We start from the raw sequence: 20,116 nt of genomic DNA on the forward strand, positions 1-20,116 counted from the left end.
ACTTGGGACAGCCAAGGACTGAGTGAGGGTCACTGGATGTGATGGTATCAATGTCACTGACGTCCTTCCAAAGAGTGGGTTCAGTTAACTAGTGTGTGTAGACATTACAAAGGGTTTGAGGTGAACAGGTGGAAGAAAAGAGACAGTGAGTGGCAATAACTCACGGGGAAAATGAATTTCAAGTTCTAATTCAAAAAAGCTAAAAACACACTTCAGCATGCATGTCTCAGTTACAGGATGTATGGTTGAGAGAGGGCGTAAAAGCCAACCCTTGGTGAGAAACTGTAAAATGATGGGTCAACCATTCCCTCATGTGGTGCTTCTCAACTTCAGCGTTTCCAAATATATCACCTCCATGATTCCTGCAACATTCTTGTAGTGCTTCTACTATTATTTTCTTAGTAACTCTCTTTAAATGGACTCACTTTTTTTGTCTTTAGGAAGATTAGCCCTGCGCTAACATCCGCCGCCAATCCTCTTTTTGCTGAGGAAGATTGGCCATGAGCTAACATCTGTGCCCGCCCTCCTCTATTTCATAAGCCATGCATAGGTCCACACTCAGGATCAGAAACAGCAAGCCTAGGCTGCCAAAGCGGAACATGTGACCTTAACCACTGCGCACCGGGTTGGCCCCCAAATGGACTCAGTTTTAAAATGAAATTGATAGGTACTTTAAGGGATATTTTATAACACAACCATCAATAGTAATGCAATATCATTTGCCTTGAACAGAAAGTAATTCATAAAAATAAATACAAAGAGAAACAGAAATATAATTGAACCAAAGGTTTTTTTTAATTTCAGCCAGATACTGTTGCTGCCTCAGTTAGTGAAGAGCTATAACACTCTGACCTTAACTTGTGATCGAAATCAAAACCAAAACCATGCTAACGCAGTGCATGTATACACATGTAAAAATGAAACAAGTTTCAAAAAACAATCTTCATTCACCCTTACACACCACTGGTAAAGTGCTGTAATATGTCCTTGTCTATTCTATTTTATATCTTTTTAAAATAATGGACTTGATCCACTAAATGGATTCACCATTCATTAATGACTTGGTCCCAGGATTTCAAAAACATTGGATTAGTGAACATTACAGAAGTGTTAAAGACACACCAGAACCAGCCTGAGGTCTTCTCCTTGAACTTCTTAAGAAGACTTGAAAGATAACTAAAATGGAAGTTAAGTTTCTCACTGAGCAACTCAGTGTCATTTCCCACCGTATCAGTGCGTCTGCTCCCATCAAGAGGCATGCTGTTGTGTGGTGGTACACAGCCCACACTCTAGAGAACACTGACAGAGAGAGTCCATGCGGTCGAAGAAGGGGCTGTTATCTCTCAAGGAGAGGAGAGGGCCGGGATTGCGGGTTTCTCATGGCCATTCTGCATATGCAGGTTCAGGTTCAGGTTCAGAACCCCAGCCACATAGCCAAAAAGGTCCGCAGGTGTGGTTATGCCTTATGTTTCCGAACTGCGGGGTAAGCACTCTGGGGGCGCTATTCATCTGTATCACAACTGTATGAGTTTCCTATGGCTGCTGTAACAAATTACCACAAACTTAATGGCTTAAAACAACACAAATTTATTCTCTTATAGTCCTAGAGGTCAAAAACCTGAAATCAGTTTCACTGGGCTCAAGTCAAGGTGTTGGCAAAGCTGGTTCCTTCTGGAGGCTCTGAGAATCTGTCTTTTTGCCCTTTTCAGCATCTAGGGGCCGCCCAGATTCCTTGGCTTTCTCTCCTTTCTCCATCTTCAAAGCACATCACTCCAATCTCTGCTTCCAGCATCATACCTCCTTCCCCTGACTCTGACCCTCCTGCCTCCCCTTATAAGGACCCTTGTGATTATATCGGGCCCACCCAGATACTCCCAGATAATCTCCCCACCTCAAGAACCTTAATTGAATCACACATGCAAAGCCCCTTTGGCCATATAAGGTAACATATTCACAGGTTCAGGGTATCAGGAGTGAACATTTTAGTGGCCACCATTCAGCCTGCCACAGTAACTGAGATGAATGAGGATTTCAGCAGGCTATTCTGGCAAGGGCAGAAACGCGAACACAGAAGAGCTCCAGCATCTGGTGAAGGCTAAGCGTCAGGGTGCTAGGTGCAAGGTCAGGTGCTACAAACAAGAGCACGTGGAAGTAAATCCCAAAAGGGACACAAAGGCATGAGCTGAGTCTGACTCACAGATAAGCCAGGGTCAAAGCAGGATTCAGGATCTTTGGTTTCAACTAGTACAGAGGTGAACCAGAGCCCTCCCAGGCGGAGCGAGAATGAGCAGCAGACAAGCGGCAGAGGACCAACACATAGGCAACTGACAACTGAGATTTATTTAAAGGACAAGTCAACAGGAACAAGAACTGGTGTGACAACCCTAAGAACAGAGGGCTCTCCAAGTGCGGGGTGGGGCTGGCAGGCGACGCCTCGCCATCACTTAGGAAACGTGGCATATCCACTCTGGGAGCATCAGTGGCTTCAGCTTCTGGCTCAGCATGAGCCTTGAACAGATTAACAAGTGATCTCCTTCAAACCTGAGGGGAGGAAACACACAAATGCTGCTAAGAAACGCTCACAGCGTAGAGCAGAGAAAATAGTCAGAGGTGGGAGAATACAACCCTCCTGGACGCTAGTGACCAGCTCGGGGGCACAGGCCACACATCTGGTCACTGCAGCTCTGGTCTTCTGTTTTGTAAGATGAGACTTCAGACAGAAACCAGAGGTTGGACAAGACTCTGTTTATGGGTAATTTTAAAGGGATTAAGAAAGCATTGTACAGTTTGTGGGCTCTTTGCAGTTAATGCTAAAAGTCGATCCTTTAAATGCTGAACTTGGAGCAACTGCAGACAGTTCTTCACCACACATGCAAGTACTGATATCACAAAGCAGCCAGAGGAAAGTGGGGACAAAAGAAGCCCCCTACATAAAAATATTCTATATACTTTTATTTTATAAAACCCAGAATTAACTCAATAGTATTACAAACAACCTACATTTTCAAAAGTGTGAGAAACTTTAAGTAAATTTGGACATAGCCTCGTGAAAGAATTTTTATAAAGCCATTAAAATTATGCTCAATGAGAGTTTTTAATAGTAAGGGGAAGTACTTATAGTATTAAGTTGAAAAGATCGGGAATCAAAGTTACAAATATGTAAGTTCGACTCTGCTAAAAATGAAACAATAGCTAAAAAGAGTGGAAGGAAAAAGTTATTAGAGGTTATCACTGAGTGACAGGCTTACAGGTGAATTTCTTTTCTTCATCATACTTTTTTTAGAAGTTTCCAAAGTCTCTACTAAAAATTATATTGTTTTTCAAATTGAGGGGAGGATAACAAAATAAAAACATACTAATACAGGATTTTTAAATAAAAAACAAGTTTAAAAGGACTTTGTGGGCTGAACTGCACAGCTGGGTAATTTATAAACTAGTGGAATGATAAGCCCAAGGGGGATGATTAATAGCCTTGGGCCAACCTGGAATTTTCATATAGGAGACAGTCCTCGCCTCTGATAAGTTCTTTGTTTTGTAAAGCTACCCGCCTAAAGCTGTATGTCATTTGGACACATCTGTACGAAGCTTGAAGGGCAACTACTACATTAAAGGCCAAAACTGGAATCTGAAATGGTCTCCACAGGGCTGGCAAGACCCCAAGAGATAAGCCCTGGGGAAGCAACATCAACATGGGGCGGTTGTAAAGGAGGAACTGGATCAAGACCAAGTAACAAGAAACACTGAGACAGGGATTCACGCTCTCTCTCCACGGCCCCACTCTGCCAGGCCAGGGAACTTCTGCTTAATCATAAGGGATGAGAGGGAGCTATTCAACCCACAGCTGCATGAGTTTGTTAGAGAGATAATGAAGTGTTTTTAACATCGAGTAAACCTGGTTAAATGTTGATTAAAAAGACAAACATTGGTTACTTTTATTGAGATTATCACTTTACACTCTCAAGGTCTTTTCCCTACCAGCTGAGGAAATTCCCCAGCAGACCTGTACTGGGTGGGTAGTTGGTTGGTTTGTTTATTTTGATACATTTGCTTTATTTAAACAGTTCCCCTGATTCTCATGCTATAAAACACAGACGATATAACAGCTAATTCTCTGGATATGCTCATGGATAGATGCGTAAGATCCTCTAGATCCTTCTAGGCTGAAAGCTCCACTTATGTCTTACATTCTTTGGAGATGAAAACTTCCCCACTTCTAGGTCAAATCAACAAAAGTAAAGTCATGTACCTAGTTCACTTCCTCCTCTGGTTGCCCAACAAAGGCAGTAATGCTGCATGAGCTGCTCAAGAAGCTCCATTTCGTCCAGGAATTCAAGTGACTCTATTCTGTGGAGAATAAAAATAGAACAATATAAATTTATACGATTAAAAATAAACATGATGACCTGTAGTTATGGATATGGAAAGATGTTCATGATATACTAAGTGAGAAGAAGCAGGCTACAAAATAGTATGCATGGTGTGGTTCCATTTTAACTTATTTTTATTGAAAAAAATAAAAAATATCATCACAGAAGTCAAAAGACAAATGACAACCTAGAAAAAAATCTTTGCAATACAAATAACAAAGGGTAATTTCTTTGCTATATTAAGAGGTGTCATACTTCAGTAAGAAAAACTTTAAAAACTCATTTAAAATATGGATAAAAGTTGGGGCTGGCCCCGTGGCCGAGTGGTTAAGTTCGTGCGCTCCACTGCAGGCGGCCCAGTGTTTCGTTGGTTCGAATCCTGGGCGTGGACATGGCACTGCTCATCAGACCACGCTGAGGCAGCGTCCCACATGCCACAACTAGAAGAACCCACAACGAAGAATACACAACTATGTACCGGGGGGCTTTGGGGAGAAAAAGGAAAAAATAAAAATCTTTAAAAAGAAAATTAAAAAAAAAAAAAAATATATGGATAAAAGAACAGTTCACCAGAAAGGAAGAACAAGAGGTTTTCAGTGCTATTTATGAGAAAAGAAATGTAAATTACAATACAAGAAAAAATAAAGTAAAATACAAGATGCATTTTCAGCTAACAGATTGACAAAGATCAAAAAGGCTGATATACATTTTAGCAAAGACATGGGAAAAAGGTGCTCTCCTGCCTTGCTAGTAGGATCACAAAACAGTACAAACTCTCTGGAGGGTAATGTGATCATCTCTATCAATGTTTAAAATGTACATCCTTTCATTCAGCAATTCTGCTTTAAGAATTTACCCTGTATGTGTACAAGGATGTATGTTCAAGAATATTCGCTGCAGCATCATAGCCATAATGTAGTAACAGCAAAAAACCGTAAACTAGAAGAGATGTTTGAATAAATTACAACACATTCATACAAGAGGATAGTGTGCAGCCATATAAAAGAACAGGGTAGGTCTATACGTATTGACACGGAACAGCCTCTAAGACATATTACAGAATTTAAAAAGCAAGTTGTTTAGTAAGTAATGTGCATAGTACACTACTGTCTACGTAAAGAAAAAGTGGGCGATACATATGCTTGCATATGCTCAGATTACTTTTGGAAAATAAAGAGGAAATTGGTAATAGTGGTTGTCTCTTGAGAGAGAAGGTAGTAAGGATGACTGGGAAGGAGTGTTTTGGTTTTTGTTTTTACTCTATACTACTTTATTCTGTTGTTTTTTTTTTTTTTTAAGATTGGCACCTGAGCTAACAACTGTGGCCAATCTTTTATTTTTTTCCTGCTTTATCTCCCCAAATCTCCCCAGTACATAGTTGTATATCTTAGTTGCAGGTCCTTACAGTTGTGGCATATGGGACACCGCCTCAATGTGGCCTGATGAGTGGTGCCATGTCCGCGCCCAGGATCCAAACCCTGGGCCACCGCAGCAGAGCGCGTGAACTTAACCACTTGGCCACAGGGCCAGCCCCACGGTTTTTATTTTTTTTTTATCATGCGCTTACATGACTTTTTCAAAAAAGCATTTTAAAAGTAAACTTTTAAATATATAGACACACAGAAAAATATGGACATACGGAAATAACTTTAAAATTCTTTTAATTTAAATATGGAAATATGGGCACATTGTAGGGGAAAATTCAAGATTTCCAAAAAGTATAAAGAAGAAAATAAAAAATAACCGATATTCCCATTATTCACAATAGCTATCGCTAATGTTCTAGTACTGCCATTTGTCCAGGCTGTGTGTTTGTGTGTGTGTGTGTGTGTGTGGCGGGGTGTACACACATGCATGTTTCTGTACCTGTGTATTCATTTCTGTCTTGGTACGTACGCTTAAGGGTCACATCTGAAGTGAGAATGCCTATCTACAAAGTACTGTGATTGCTTCCCAACTAATCAGAAGGCATCCAAGGTAGATTTCCTAATACCAAGTTGTGGAAAAAACAAGCTCCACATCGAAAGCTCCAGGATGGTTACTACCAAGTGTAACTCTCAGGAGACACTAGATTGTGAAGCTGCTCACTAGAATGTGAACTCCATAAGGGCAGGCATGTCTTTTGGCCTGTTTTGATCATTGTTGTAACTCTTGTGCTCAGAACGGTGCATGGCACACAGTAGGCACTCGGCATTTGTTGAATCAATAGGCCTGCCTTGGACTTCTCCTTACACACAGTATCTAGCAAAAGCTCTTGGTAAATGCAGACAAACTATGAGGCACACACAGAGTTGGGAAGACTACTCAACATGGGGAAGACAGACGAAAGCCCATCCCGCCTCTGGCTCTGTTAAGGATCCATGTTGCTGTCTACAAAACGCCATGTTAACATGAGACAAATGACTACCCAGAAGCAAGCTGCTCCCCTCATGGCTGTGCCAGTTACAGACTCCTCCCTGGGTATCTAGAGGAGTTGTTACAGCGTTTCCATTACAGATGCCAGGCCAGGGCTATTCAAAACGGTTGTCTTGACAAGCGGCAAATGAAAATCAGCCTGTGGGAAAGGAAAATTCTAGAAGAATCCAGGAAGCATTGATCTGATCATGTGGAGACAGCACTTTCACAAACCTTCAAGGCTTTGACAAACATACTTGGAAAAAATAGTGATACTTCTAAAAGTTAATATGAAGCTCTGTGGAAAAGCAAGACCAAAAATTCTTCTCATCTTGCAAGAGACCAAAAGCTCTACCTCTAAGGTCCCCAAAGGCAAAAGGAAATACAAATCAGGAAGTAAATAGTAATTATAAAAAAAGAATTAAGCTGGCACTAACACTGTCCAGAGACATATATGGTGATGTTCCCTCTAGAGTTGTTTCTAACAGGAAAACTAAAGTAAAACAAAATAAAAAATAAGACGCCACAACTAAATGCTCAGCTATAAACATTACTTTTTAATTACTTTAAAATTATTACTATCACTATAATATATCCACATATCAATATAAATATTCTGCATCATCAAACAAGATGTGATAACCCTCAACATTTTGATATGTAAAGATAAATACAATCTATTGTTCAGTTTAACAAAGGGGAAGGTGGTCTACAGACCAACATGTGTAACATGCATCCACTGATTCAAAACAGAAATAGACATTTCAGTCAATATTTATCTTCACATACACATAGAAAAAGAATACACCCCAACTTATTAACAGCAGCTATCGCTGGAGGGTGCAGCTCCAGAGTGCACTGCCACTTCATACTTCATGTACTTTACATTGCTTGGAAATTGTTTTAGAACAATGGGTACGTATTTCTTTTAGAAGGAGAGAAAAAGTCCATTTAAAAATCTGCGAGCAGACTTCCCCCCACTTAGGAGCCCCTGGGCAAGGTCATTTTCCTCCCACTCCACAACACAGGGATTATGCAAAATTTCCACTGCAGAGGTTGCTCTGGGAATTTCCCAGGTGTAACTGCTTATTTTGACTAAAATAATCTGTTTTGGCATAAACCCTATCTCAGCTAACAGCTAATGAGGTACTCTCAAGGTGCTATCAACGTTTAATCTACATTAACAGGTTAACCTGTTTCAAAATAAGTCTAGTTAGGGTTTTGGGGTTTTTTTTTTTTTTTACATTAAAGGATACAGAAAATTATGTCTTTAATTGAGTTAATTATCACGGAGCTAACTCTGGCCAATCCCATACCTGCTCACTTCAGCTCGAGGTAATCTGCTGTACAATTCCATCATGTTGACTGCCGATGCTGTTTCCCACCCATTTGACAGGAGCCGTTCTTTCTAAAATGTGCAGTGGAAAGAAACAAGAACTACAAAGCACTGTTGTACAAATCCAGGACGCTCTTCAAGCACACAAGAATTTCTTTTAGATGACTCCTCTTTCAAAAGCCCGTTCTGGCCCCTAACATCTTTCTTCTTTTTACTGTCCAGTTTTCTATATTGAACATGAATTGTTATAATGGGGGAAAACTCACTAACGTACATGTAAAGAGAAATAAAGCAAGAAACTTTTCTACGAGCAACAGCTTTTCAAAGTGCTCTAGTGGTAATGTGATGTAAGATGTAAAAACTAACCTATTTCAATGGGGGGTGGGGAGGGAGGTGTTTCTTCAGCAAAAAAACGACATTTTTTTAAAAGGAACAGGGGGCTATTATAGATTCCAAGAGATTTAAGGGACATATCAATCAAGTACAAAGTGTGGACCACGTCTGGATCCTGATTTAAACACACCAACTACAAACATTTTTTTTTAAACAACTGGGAAAAACTGAATATGAACTAGGTATTAGCTGCTATGAAGTAGTTATTGTCGATTTCCAAGGTATGATAATGGCGTTACCATTATCCTCGGGGGAAGAAAGTCCTTACTTGTAGGAGAATCACAGTGAAGTATTTAAGGGGCAAATGATATACTAGCTGTGATTTGCCTTAAAATATTCCAAAGACAACACTACCAAAAAAATTTGGGGGATAAACAAAACAATGCTGACAAAATGTTATTAATTATTGAAGCTGGCTAATGGGACATGGATGTTCATTTTACTATTCCCTCTACTTTTATGTTATTTGAAAAACTGCATAATAAAAAGTTAAAACAATAGGGTGTAAGACATGTAAATTTGCATTTTCCATACCAAGACGGCAGCACAGGGCTTGGATTTTCCTAGCATGATGAACTAGCGGCCCACATGGAGCCCTAGCTGCCTGTGTAGGCAGGCACTCAATAGGGCTTCTCACATTCTCTTATCTGTGAAGGGAGGATGCCATTTCTCGGTTGGCTAATGGTACAAGAGGATGTTGCAGTCTCTGCTCTCTGACCTGCGACTCTAATGACTTGCAGGTTTCCACTCCCGCCAGGTCACACTGTCGTCTCCGCAGGTTTTCAATCATGATCTGCCCAAAGCGATCATCCATGTTCACCTGGGAAAGGAAAAGAGGAGGCTAGGCATTGCCATAAGAGTTTCTTTGTTTCTTAAATATGCAAAATAACACAAAAACATCCTATTTCTAACCAGTCAAGGCTGATGATTGATAACACCTACTGCAGGTAACAGAACCCTGTGAGCAGTGCTAATGGGAGCATAAGCTGGCACAGTCCCTTGAAGGGCAACTGGGCAGTGCACATGAACTGTAAACATTCAGCCTGTGATCCAACAATTCTACTGCCAGCAATCTGTCCGACAGATATACTCACACGTGTATGCAAAGATGCAAGAATGTTTACTGTAGCATTACGTATTGTAAGAAGAATCTGCAAAGAATTTACTCATCATTTGGCGTAAAACAAATTCTGGCACGTTCTTGTAATGAAATACTAGATAGCCATGAAAACAGGAAAGGAAGATAAATAGACAGACAGACAGAAAGATCTCTAAGATAAACTCTTGAAAAGTAAGGTACAGAGGAATGTGTATAGTATGCTCCTATCTGCCTTTAGGGAAAAAAATCTCTCTCTCTCCATTTATATATGCATGGAAAAATTCTGGAATATGGCAATGTTGCTTCCCAGGTTAGACGCCAAGGTCTGGCGTAGGAGAGAGACTTACTTTTCCTTGTCTACCTTTTTACACTATTTGATTTTTTTTCCTGCACGTGGCATTACTTTTTGAATACAAAAACTAGTTTAAAAATCCACAATTAATCTATATATGTTCACAAATGTCACAAAACAATATTAAGTACACTAGAGTAGAATACACATTATTATTTTGTCATATATAAGGTATCAAAAATTCTTCACTTTAATAATATGTAAAATGATTCCCAGAGTTCACAGGACAATGATACAAGACAAGAACCAATGCTATTCTTTTTTGGTTGATGAGTAAGGCTTATGTGGCACTAATGATCAGATTGCACACTATTCATTCAGGAGAAAAGGGTGTTTCTCAGCACACACTCCATCATTTTATTGCCTGGGTTTGAATCCTGGCTTGACACGTAATAGCCGTGAGGCTGTGGGCAAGCTGCCTAACCCCTCTGTGCTTCAGTCCCCTTACCTGTAAAACCAGGGTAGTACTAGTACCCACCTTGTGGGTTGCTGTGGTAATTAAATAAGTTAATATTCATAGAATAGCACCTGCTATATAGCAATAAGATTTTAAGAATTTGCTATCATTATCATTATTGAAATTATCATCCATGTGGTTCTGTCACTTTAATTTTGTTTTTTTAGGAAGATTATCCCTGAGCTAACATCTGCTGCCAATCTTCCTCTTTTTGCTGAGGAAGACTGGCCCTGAGTGAACACCCGTACCCACCTTCCTCTACTTTATATGTGGGATGCCTGCCACAGCATGGCTTGATAAGCAGTGCATAGGTCTGTAGCCAGGATCCAAACTGGCAAACCCAAGGCCACTGAAGCAGAACATGCGAACTTAACCTCTGCGCCACCAGGCCAGCCCCCTGTGTCACTTTAAACTACTACTAAGGAAATAATGTAAGGCATGTAAGCAATTAATATACGTGAAGATGCTGATGATTTTGTATTCATTAGAAAATTATTGACTTAAGTTAAATGTTTATTATTTGCAAAGTGAAGGTGGTGAGTGGAATTTGAACCAGTTTAGGCACAGCTGTGGACAACATACTGAATATTGGCATAACCCCAGGCCTGCTCTAAAGTGACAGGGTCTGTGGTCAAAATTCACTTAATCCACCATCTCCATATGGTACTGAATAAATGTTTGTTGAATACAAGAATACATAAATGAAGCAAGGTGAACGAAGCAGTACTCATCCGAAATGTGAGGAAACATGGAAAGCAGAATTCATTTTCCCCAGGAATGATATTCTGAAAGCGAAGACAGCTTCCCAGGATTTATTCACATCAAAAAACAAAAGACTGGGGCCAGCCCTGTGGTTGAGTGGCTAAGTTTGCGAGCTCCGCTTCGGCAGCCCAGGGTTTCACCAGTTCAGATCCTGGGCGCGGACATGGGACCACTCATCAAGCCATGCTGAGGCGGCATCCCACATAGCATAACCAGAAGGACCTAGAACTAGAATATACAACTATGTACTGGGGGGCTTTGGGGAGAAGAAGAAGGAAATGGAAAAAAAAATGGAAGATTGGCAACAGTTGTTAGCTCAGGTGCCAATCTTAAAAAAAAGACCGATGAGGTCAGCTACCTTTATATCCATTAACCAAGGACTGAAGACTGAGTCTGAGGAACGTCCCCAGTTAAAGAGAGGGAAGGAAGAAAAGTCAACCTACCCAGAACCACCTAGACAGGAACCTGGACTGGGGCGGGGGCTGGGAAGGAGATCAGGAGACCAAGGTCAACCCTAGATCTGTCCATAATTACATGACACTGGGCAAGGCCCTTTACTGCACTTATCTGTAATAAAATTTTAAAATAAAATAAAATGAGATAAAAAAAAATCAATAAAACTAAAATAAACAATAAAAACAGCTACAGTGTATTCAGAGCTTATCATGTGCCCACTGCTGTACATCTCATGAATTCCTGTAATAGCTAGAGAGGGAGGCATTCTTATCCCTTTAAAAACAAAGAACTGGGGCTCAGAGAGATCCAAATAATAGCTAATACTTAAAGCTGAGCAACCCTGTAAATGCTTTCCATATATTAACTCATTTACTCCTCATAACAAACCTATAAAGTAGCAACTATTATTATCCTCATTTTTCAGATGAGGAAAAAGGCACAGGGAAGTTATGTAACTTGTCCAGGTCACACAGCTAGGCAGTCTACCTCCACGGCATGGACCCCTCAACCACCAAGCAATCCTGCCTAAGGTCACACAGCCAATAATAAGAACTAGGGCCAGGATTTGGACCCAAGTTGGATAACTCCAACGTTCCAAAATATAACCCTTTCTTCACTAGATCAGAAGAGGCAAACAGGTAGCCAGTGGACCAAAGTCAGTGATTTCAGAAATTAGGAAATTTTACTTAAAATCCTACATTTCCAACTTCTCCTGAAAAATCGGGAGTTCTGGCAACTCTAGGTTCACAGGCCCACAAGGTATCTATTAGTTGGAAGTGACTAGTGGCTGCTCCCATGAAATGGGACATGGGTGCACCAGTTCACCATAGTCCGCACCACTCCACAGTATCCCACACCTGGCCAACTTCCTCCATTTGCATCACCTGCCTGCCTCTGAAGGCATTTGAGTTTGCTACCCCTACACTGATAACAGCCAAAATTCCCTCCATCAAGGTCTATGACTGCATAGTAAATATAACAGCAAAATAAGAACTCAATAAACTTTCATAAAGGCCCAGTTAGAAGTTCCAAAAACTGGATGAAAGTTTGCAGGAAGTCAAGAAATCAGGGGTACTGGGCTTGCTGGAATCCATTAATTAATACAGGAGTTATGTGAATGGCCGGAGGCCGGAGGAGTAAGTGGAAATATATACTGAGGATGCTCAGAGAGGGAAAGCCATCACAGAAGTTCTATGCAGAATACAAATTTCTTGTGCTTCCTTTTACCTGTTCGTAGTTTATGAACATGGCAGTCTCAAAATTGTTGGCTGCCCACTTGAGAAGGTTTGCAGACTGCTCTGGAGTCATGTAAACCAGCACACATTCAGTCATCAGGAGTGTCGGTAATCTTAAGAGAAGAAAAAAAGGGCACGTAAATATGTTTTCATCAAATTAGGACCCTCTAGTTGTACACATGTTGCAGTACTGGCAGGACAGTTCATACCCCAGGAAAACCAGAAGCACTGAGCAAGGACACTGTCAGTCAATGCAGTAATACAAGTGTAATACTACCATGACCCAAAATTTTATACTGTAAAAAGGTGAGCAAGGAGTCAAGATTTGTCTAGCCTATGAAAATGTGTTTAACGTATACGGCAGACACACAAATTCTCCCCTACTGTGCACCCACACCGTGGCAGTAAGAAACTACAGATTCTCCCATTCAGTAGGTGGAGCGTATTTCCCTTCTCCTGGAATCTAGGTTAGTCATATAACTTGCTTTGGCCAACAGAACAGTTACAAACATAATGCAAACAGAAGCTGGAAAATCACTTGCACACTAGAGCTTGCTCTTTTGCTGCACTTGGAAACCTGAAACCACCATCTGAATGAACCCAAGCTAACTTGCTCTAAAAGGGGAGGCCCCATGGATGAGAATGAGGCAGCCCAGCTGAAGTGAGCTCCCAGCTGACCTGTCCAGTGTCCACAGGTGAGTGAACCCCAGGAGTTATCAGCTAAGCCTGGCTCCCAGCAGAACCATCACCCCAGCTAAGCCCAGCCAAAATTGTCAATGCACAGAATCCTGAGCAACTATATTGTGAGTTGTTTTAAACCACTGAATTTGGAGGGATTTGTTACAAATCAAGAGCTAACTGAAACAATGTTGAAATATTGATAGTCAATTAGAATTTAATTCTTCTTACATGCTTTTACCATCAAGAATTGAAAACAATATGAATAATCTTCAAGAAATTACATTATTTGTTAGTATGCATTCTGATGTACTAGTCCCAAAGTGATGAACGAATTATGAAATAAGAAAAAAGCAACAAACTCCTACAGAAACATTTAAAAGCCTTAATTTTTGAAAGGGAACTCCGGCAGCCCCAAATCATGCAAGCCAACTGGACGTAACTTGTGGGTACGCTCCTCTTTCAGCTTGCTTATTCTTTATCTCACTCCAAGATTTGGGGAAGGAAGAGTAATTTTCTTTACCTTTCCCTACTCGACTACCTGGGACAGGGTCAGTGCTGACAGGACTGGTGAAGCCTAAAGAAACACTCCCTTGTCCATGTTTCTAGAACTCTATTCCATTGGTTTATTTCTGCTTCATTTGTTGCTCCTTCTCTAACTCCTTCACTGGATCCTCTTTCCCTAAATATTGATGTTCCTCATGGATAGTTGCTATTTCTCCCACAAAAAAAGTGGGTTATTTTTGTCTGTTTTTATTGGCAGGGGATCTTAGAAGATAAATTTTATGAAATCAAACGCCCAACAAGAAATTACTTGAAAAGAACATGGTACATCCACCCAATGGACTGCTGGGCAGCTTCTTTATGGTGTTTTAGAATTGTATTTATTGACATGAAAGCTATCTGTAGTCTCCAGACTCAAGTGGCCTATTATATGCCCCCCCATGTTTCTTCAAAGCAGGTACAACAAGAGTAATTAACCAGTTGATTGTAATTAGCTGTTTAATGTGTCTTTTTCTCACACAATAAGGCAAGCTGTTTTGTTCATGGCTCTATAGCAAATATCTGTACATAGGAGATTCTCAACTGTTTGATGACTGAACGAATAAATAAATAAGTGAATATATATGTATACATAGACACATATATACAGATACATATAGAGAGATAGATTTGCTGCTTTTAAAAGTTCCAAAATTGTATGCATAACATGATCAAGTTTTAAAGAAAAATATATAAATTTTGACAAAATTTATTAAGGTGGTTATCTCTGGGTATTAGGATTATGAATTATTTTTATCTGCTCTTCTAGGAACCATCAGCAACAGCTAAAACTACACAAATCAATGATTGCTCAGAGATGTTTTTAAAAATAACTATCAAACATCATTGACTGCTAACATTTATTGTTGGGTTCTATTATTATCCTCATTTGTCAAAGGAGGAACCGATATTCACAGAGGTGAAGTAAGCTGTCCAAGGCCACAGTCTACTGCATGTTCCCAGCAGAATTCACACCTGTCCAGCCGACCTCAGTACTTGGCTTCATGATCACTACACCCTTAGAAAGAAAGGCCGCCCATAAGGAAATGCTGGCTTTGACCCAACAGTACCAACTGTCCCCTGTTTTGCTTATCTGCATTTCCTTTTTTTTGGCCAGTGAAATGTTATATAACTTAAGTTTTAAAAATATATGTATCCAAATGCTTCCTGGACCCAACTGTACCATGGTACAAAAAAACTGAAGGCACTAAATGCAGAGGAAAGAGAATTAAATCTGAGTTGCAAACAAAATTAGAAATCAGAAAGAAAAACATTAAAAATAATATTTTTTAAAATTAACAATAATCTAAGTCTAAAACCCCACATTATATCAATAGAAATGATCAGAAAAAGTGAATGAGTGAAACAAAGTTCCAAAAACCTCATCTAAGACTTTGATAATTAGAGAAATACAGTTTCAAAAATCTTTTCAATGCAAAAGGTAACCGTTATAAGATATTAACGTGCGAAAGCTAGGTGAAGAAGGCTATATGGGAATATTTTGTACAATTTTTACAACTTCTTTGTAGATCTGATTTGAAAATGAAAAGTTAAAAATGCTTACAAAATATTTTTAACAGGTAGCCATTAGCAATATTAAAAACAGGACTAATACTTTTCAAAATATAACTGACAGAAAAGACAGCTCATAAAGGAAAATATATAGAACACACATATCAATTGTTTTTCATCCGTTTTGTAGATCTCCAAAAGTGAGGCGAACTTCCCTATCAAGAGCTACCCGGTTTATAACTGATTATTTCCTGATCTTTCAGCGCTTTTGCCAAAACAGTGGTTCCTGCAACTGTAGCTGGATTCAGATGGAACTTACTGAGTGTGCCTATTATGCGCCAGTTTCTGTTCAACTGTTTTCATATGCATTACTTAAATTAATCTTCAAAACCATCCTGTGAGGTCGTTTTCATCCCACTTCATAAAGGAAGAAACTAAAGCTCAAAGAGCTTTTGTATTGTTTTTTTAAACAGCCCCTGTGAAATAACTAACAAGCAGGAGAGGTCAGATCGGAACCACGATAAAGATTCCAAGACTCGTGCTCCCCTCATTCAGAGGGAGCTCCAGGCTTACCAGTATCAACTTCAACCACTAACGTGCCCAAGAAAACCACTGGTGTCCTTGAACGTCAACACTTCCCTTCTGCTTAAAGCACACACTACACACTGCAACCTGTGAACAGTGTAAGGAGTTCCTCAAAGAATAAAAGAGGCATAAATACTCTTTACAGTATATTGACCTTGCTCTCTGAACACTCACAGTGAGACAGACTCAGAAAATAAAGCTGGAGTGACAGCACTGGGTCAATTAGAGCTGTCTCTAACATTTAGGCAGTGGATATGTAAATCCTAACAATGAAAACCTGGTTGATGATTCTAGGCTGAATACCTAAACAAGAACTTCAAAATGCAGACACGAAAGCCATTACCACATTAATGAAAGACGTGTTAGAAAGATTGTTTTAACTCCCTACTTCCCTCCCTCTACTGCCCAAAGCTCACCTGTATTTGCCCTCCTCCCTCCTCTCTCAGGAGAATGGGGTCTTTCTCGTCCCTGGAAGGCTAGTTAACCAGAGTCCGTGCTCTACATCCCCTCCCTCCCTTCTTCTCTAGCAATGATTTCCTGAGTTGCTAATTTCTTTCATCGTTTGCCACTGATTCTTTGCCTTCAATTTATTCTTTAAACCAACATTCCCTTGACCTTACCTTCCCCTTAAACCTCTCCCTTGAGTTACTCACTTTGAATATTCTTGAAAGTGTCATCTTCACCTACAGTAGAACTTACAGACTTGTCTTTACCTCCCACTTTTTACCTCCAATCTGATTTTGACCAGCATCTTTATGCTAAAACCACATATCTCACTTCTCTCCTCTGCTCCCCCAAAGGTTACCCACTCTCAAGAATTTGGTGGGAACCCTTCTGGTCCATTTTAAAAATACTTTTGTGATGTGTATATGTAATCATGAAAATATAGTATTTTGGGGGGTTGATTTTACATAATTGGTATCACACTGTGCATATTACTCTGCAACTTGATTTTTTTTTTTTTTAACTAACATCAAGGTTTTGAGTTCTTTCCATGTTGATCTAAGCCATGCAATTTACATGTTATTCAGCCATTCTCCTCCTAATGGACATTCAGGTTGTTTCCAATTTTCTACTAAAAACAGTGGCTTCTATGAACATCCTCCTTGTACATTCATACAGACCTTCTCAAAGTGGACACACTCAGAAGTGGAACTGCTATATCATATGGTACACACATTTGCAATTTTACTAGATACTTCCAGATTGCTTCTCACAATGGTTGTACCAAGTTCACTTCCACCACTGGTATATAACCATTCCTTTCCCCAGTGTCCTTGCCAACACTTGATATTGTCAAGACTTTTACATTTTTGCCAACTTGGTGAGAGTAAAATAGAATTTCATCTGACTACTATGGAGGTTCAATATGTATTTCATATGCAATTCAGTTTCTTTTTTGAGCTGCCTGGTCATCTATCCTTTGCCCATTTTTCTATGGGACTTTTTTTTTTCAATAACTGTTCTTTATTTATTCTGAATGCTGATCCTTTCTTTATATGTTACAATTATATGGTTCTATGCATATAATCATGTTCTCTCAAACTTTGTTTATGATACTAGGCATCAGAAATTTATAAAAGCAATACAAGTGATTCTAATGTGAAAAGAGACTTGAGAAACACTCCTTCTAAAAAATTTCAGAAAACTACTCTAAGTAGCAATGAAATGATAAAAATAAAAATGGTAAAAAAAAATTAAAAATAGGACACAGGTATCATGTTGCACTTCCAAGTGGCTTTATCTCATATTAGCATGAAATCACAAATGCATAAGAGGTTAAAAAAAAAATCTCACTGTGTATTCATGTTACATTTCTTTAGTTTCTCTTCCAGTTCAGGTAAATCTCGGAGATCTGCTCCAATAATAGCATATCTCTTTGAATCCAACATTTGTCCATCTGCAAATGCAAGAAAAGATAATTTCAACAGAAATTAATCAAGAAGAGATTATCATTTCAATGGATATGGCTTATTCAAAATTAATTTTATTATTTTTTTCCATTATAAAAATATACGCTCGTCATAAGAAAAAAATAGCTAAGAGGAGGGTGAAAATTAACCAAAGTCACACCTTCCAAAGATAACTATTAGTGTTTTGGTATATAACATTCCAGCCTTTTTTCTTATGTGCTTAAACACAACACAAACACATCCTCTCTCTTTCTCACACACATACACATACCCGCCAAACAGAAAAAAGAAAATGGGGCCACTTAATACTTGTTTCGAAAACTCCTTTTCCTACTTAACAACAGTATCAGGAACGTCATTCTCTGTAATGATTTCATGGCATTCCACTGAGTGGATAAAACAACTTACTTAGCTGATCCCTCACTATTAGACGTGGCATTGCCAAGTTTTCTCTGTCTAAGGCGCTGCAGTGAGCATCCCTGTAGACACATCATGAAGCACCCGTCTAATTATTTCTTTAAAGGAAGTGCACAGTAAACTACCTTAAAGAAATGACCGGACGGGTGCTTCATGATGTATCTGCAGGATGCTCACTGCAGCGCCTAAGACAGAGATGCTATTTAAGGGTACAAACTTGCAGGGAGCAGTAAATAAGTCTTAGGGATCTACTGCACAGTATAGTGAAGACAGACAACAATATCGTATTATAATCATCAAACCCGCTAAGAGGCTAGATCTTAATTATCTCAAACACTAAAAAGAAATGATAATTATGTGACGTGACAGAGGTGCTAATTATCACTACAACGGCAATCATTATGATATGTAAATGTGTCAAATTTACATGTTGTACACATTAGATTTACACAATGTTGTGTACCAAATATATTTAAATTTTAAAAAAGTAGGTTACTGTAAGTGGAATTAGGAGATAAAGGGTAAGCTTATTTAAATGTTGGTGCTGATTAGCAGGCTGCTCTCTAAATGTTGTGCCAATCTGTGAGATACTATGTTTAAAAGAAAATAGTTTATGTACTAAACTATTTACAAATAAAATAACCTTTGCTTTAAAATATTCCAGCGAAGACTGGATGGAATGGTATATATGGAGGTTCTCAAGCTGGGGCAGGCACCAGAATCACACATTGAGGGGCTCCACTCCTGAGTTTCTGATTTGGTAGATTTTCCAAAAGTAGAAATCTGCATTTCTAACAAGTACCCAGAGGGTGCTGATGCTGCTAGTCTGGAACCACACTTTTGGAACCACGGTACAGATGAAATGAAATTGGCAATAAAGTTAGGTGACGGGTACAGGGAGGTTCATTGATCTAGTCACAGTATTTTTATGTATGCTGAAAATTTTTTCAATCAAATCTCAAAAAAAAAGATTATAATAAAAAAGAAAGAAAACTGCTTGACTGTTTACTCCAAGTACTGTTCACTCAGCTTCCTCAAGTGTACAAACCTTGGAAGGAGTTGAAACATCCAACAGCCATTCTGTACCACTGCTAACAACTCAGGTTCTCTTGGCTCTGAGAACCCACAGCAAAAAATCTAGAAAAGGCTAAACAATAGCATGTAAGCAGGTTCTCACTTACGATCTCGAGAACCCCATTTGGCTGATTCAAGTATATTTGGCCACACACCATAAGCTAAAAGCAGCACCTCCTGGGAACCTGCTAGATGTCAGGAAAGCACTAAAGGGCAAGTAGGGAAATCCAAAGTCAGCCCCGGGGTGCCACAACACCCAAGTCTGGAAAACAATACAAAGAATACAAAGAATATGGAGGCACCTGTCTGCCCTGTTATGAAGGCAAATAATGATCTGTGCCTTCTTGCAAGTAACATGTATTACTGAGTTTTTCCATCCCTGACCAAAACAAAACACCAGAATTTTGAAGCACGCAGCTCCCCAGGACCATGCAATTCAGGGGAGACAAATCTCACTCAGAGATTAGGATTGAAAGGTAGCACGGGAAACAAAAATGGCACATTGTCACGATTTCTCTTACAGACTGAGCGCAAGGTAGAGCA

The 20,116-nt window shown here is 39.5% G+C and overlaps 1 protein-coding gene across 1 annotated transcript in view; it reads right to left on the bottom strand.

Moving 5' to 3' along the window:
• Nucleotides 1-1,563: 1,563 nt before the first annotated feature.
• The window catches only part of LCMT1 (leucine carboxyl methyltransferase 1), a 51,092-nt gene continuing 32,539 nt past the window's right edge, over nt 1,564-20,116 (bottom strand). The window contains exons 6-11 of the mRNA XM_001493576.6: nt 17,967-18,069; nt 12,844-12,964; nt 9,209-9,310; nt 8,078-8,169; nt 4,247-4,344; nt 1,564-2,541 (exon numbers count right to left, since the gene is read on the bottom strand). Coding sequence (XP_001493626.3) covers nt 2,519-2,541; nt 4,247-4,344; nt 8,078-8,169; nt 9,209-9,310; nt 12,844-12,964; nt 17,967-18,069 — 539 coding nt within the window. The 3' untranslated portion in view covers nt 1,564-2,518. The remainder of the gene's footprint in view (nt 2,542-4,246; nt 4,345-8,077; nt 8,170-9,208; nt 9,311-12,843; nt 12,965-17,966; nt 18,070-20,116) is intronic.

The sequence above is a fragment of the Equus caballus genome, chromosome 13 (genome assembly GCF_041296265.1).
Source record: "Equus caballus isolate H_3958 breed thoroughbred chromosome 13, TB-T2T, whole genome shotgun sequence".
Lineage (NCBI taxonomy): Eukaryota > Metazoa > Chordata > Mammalia > Perissodactyla > Equidae > Equus > Equus caballus.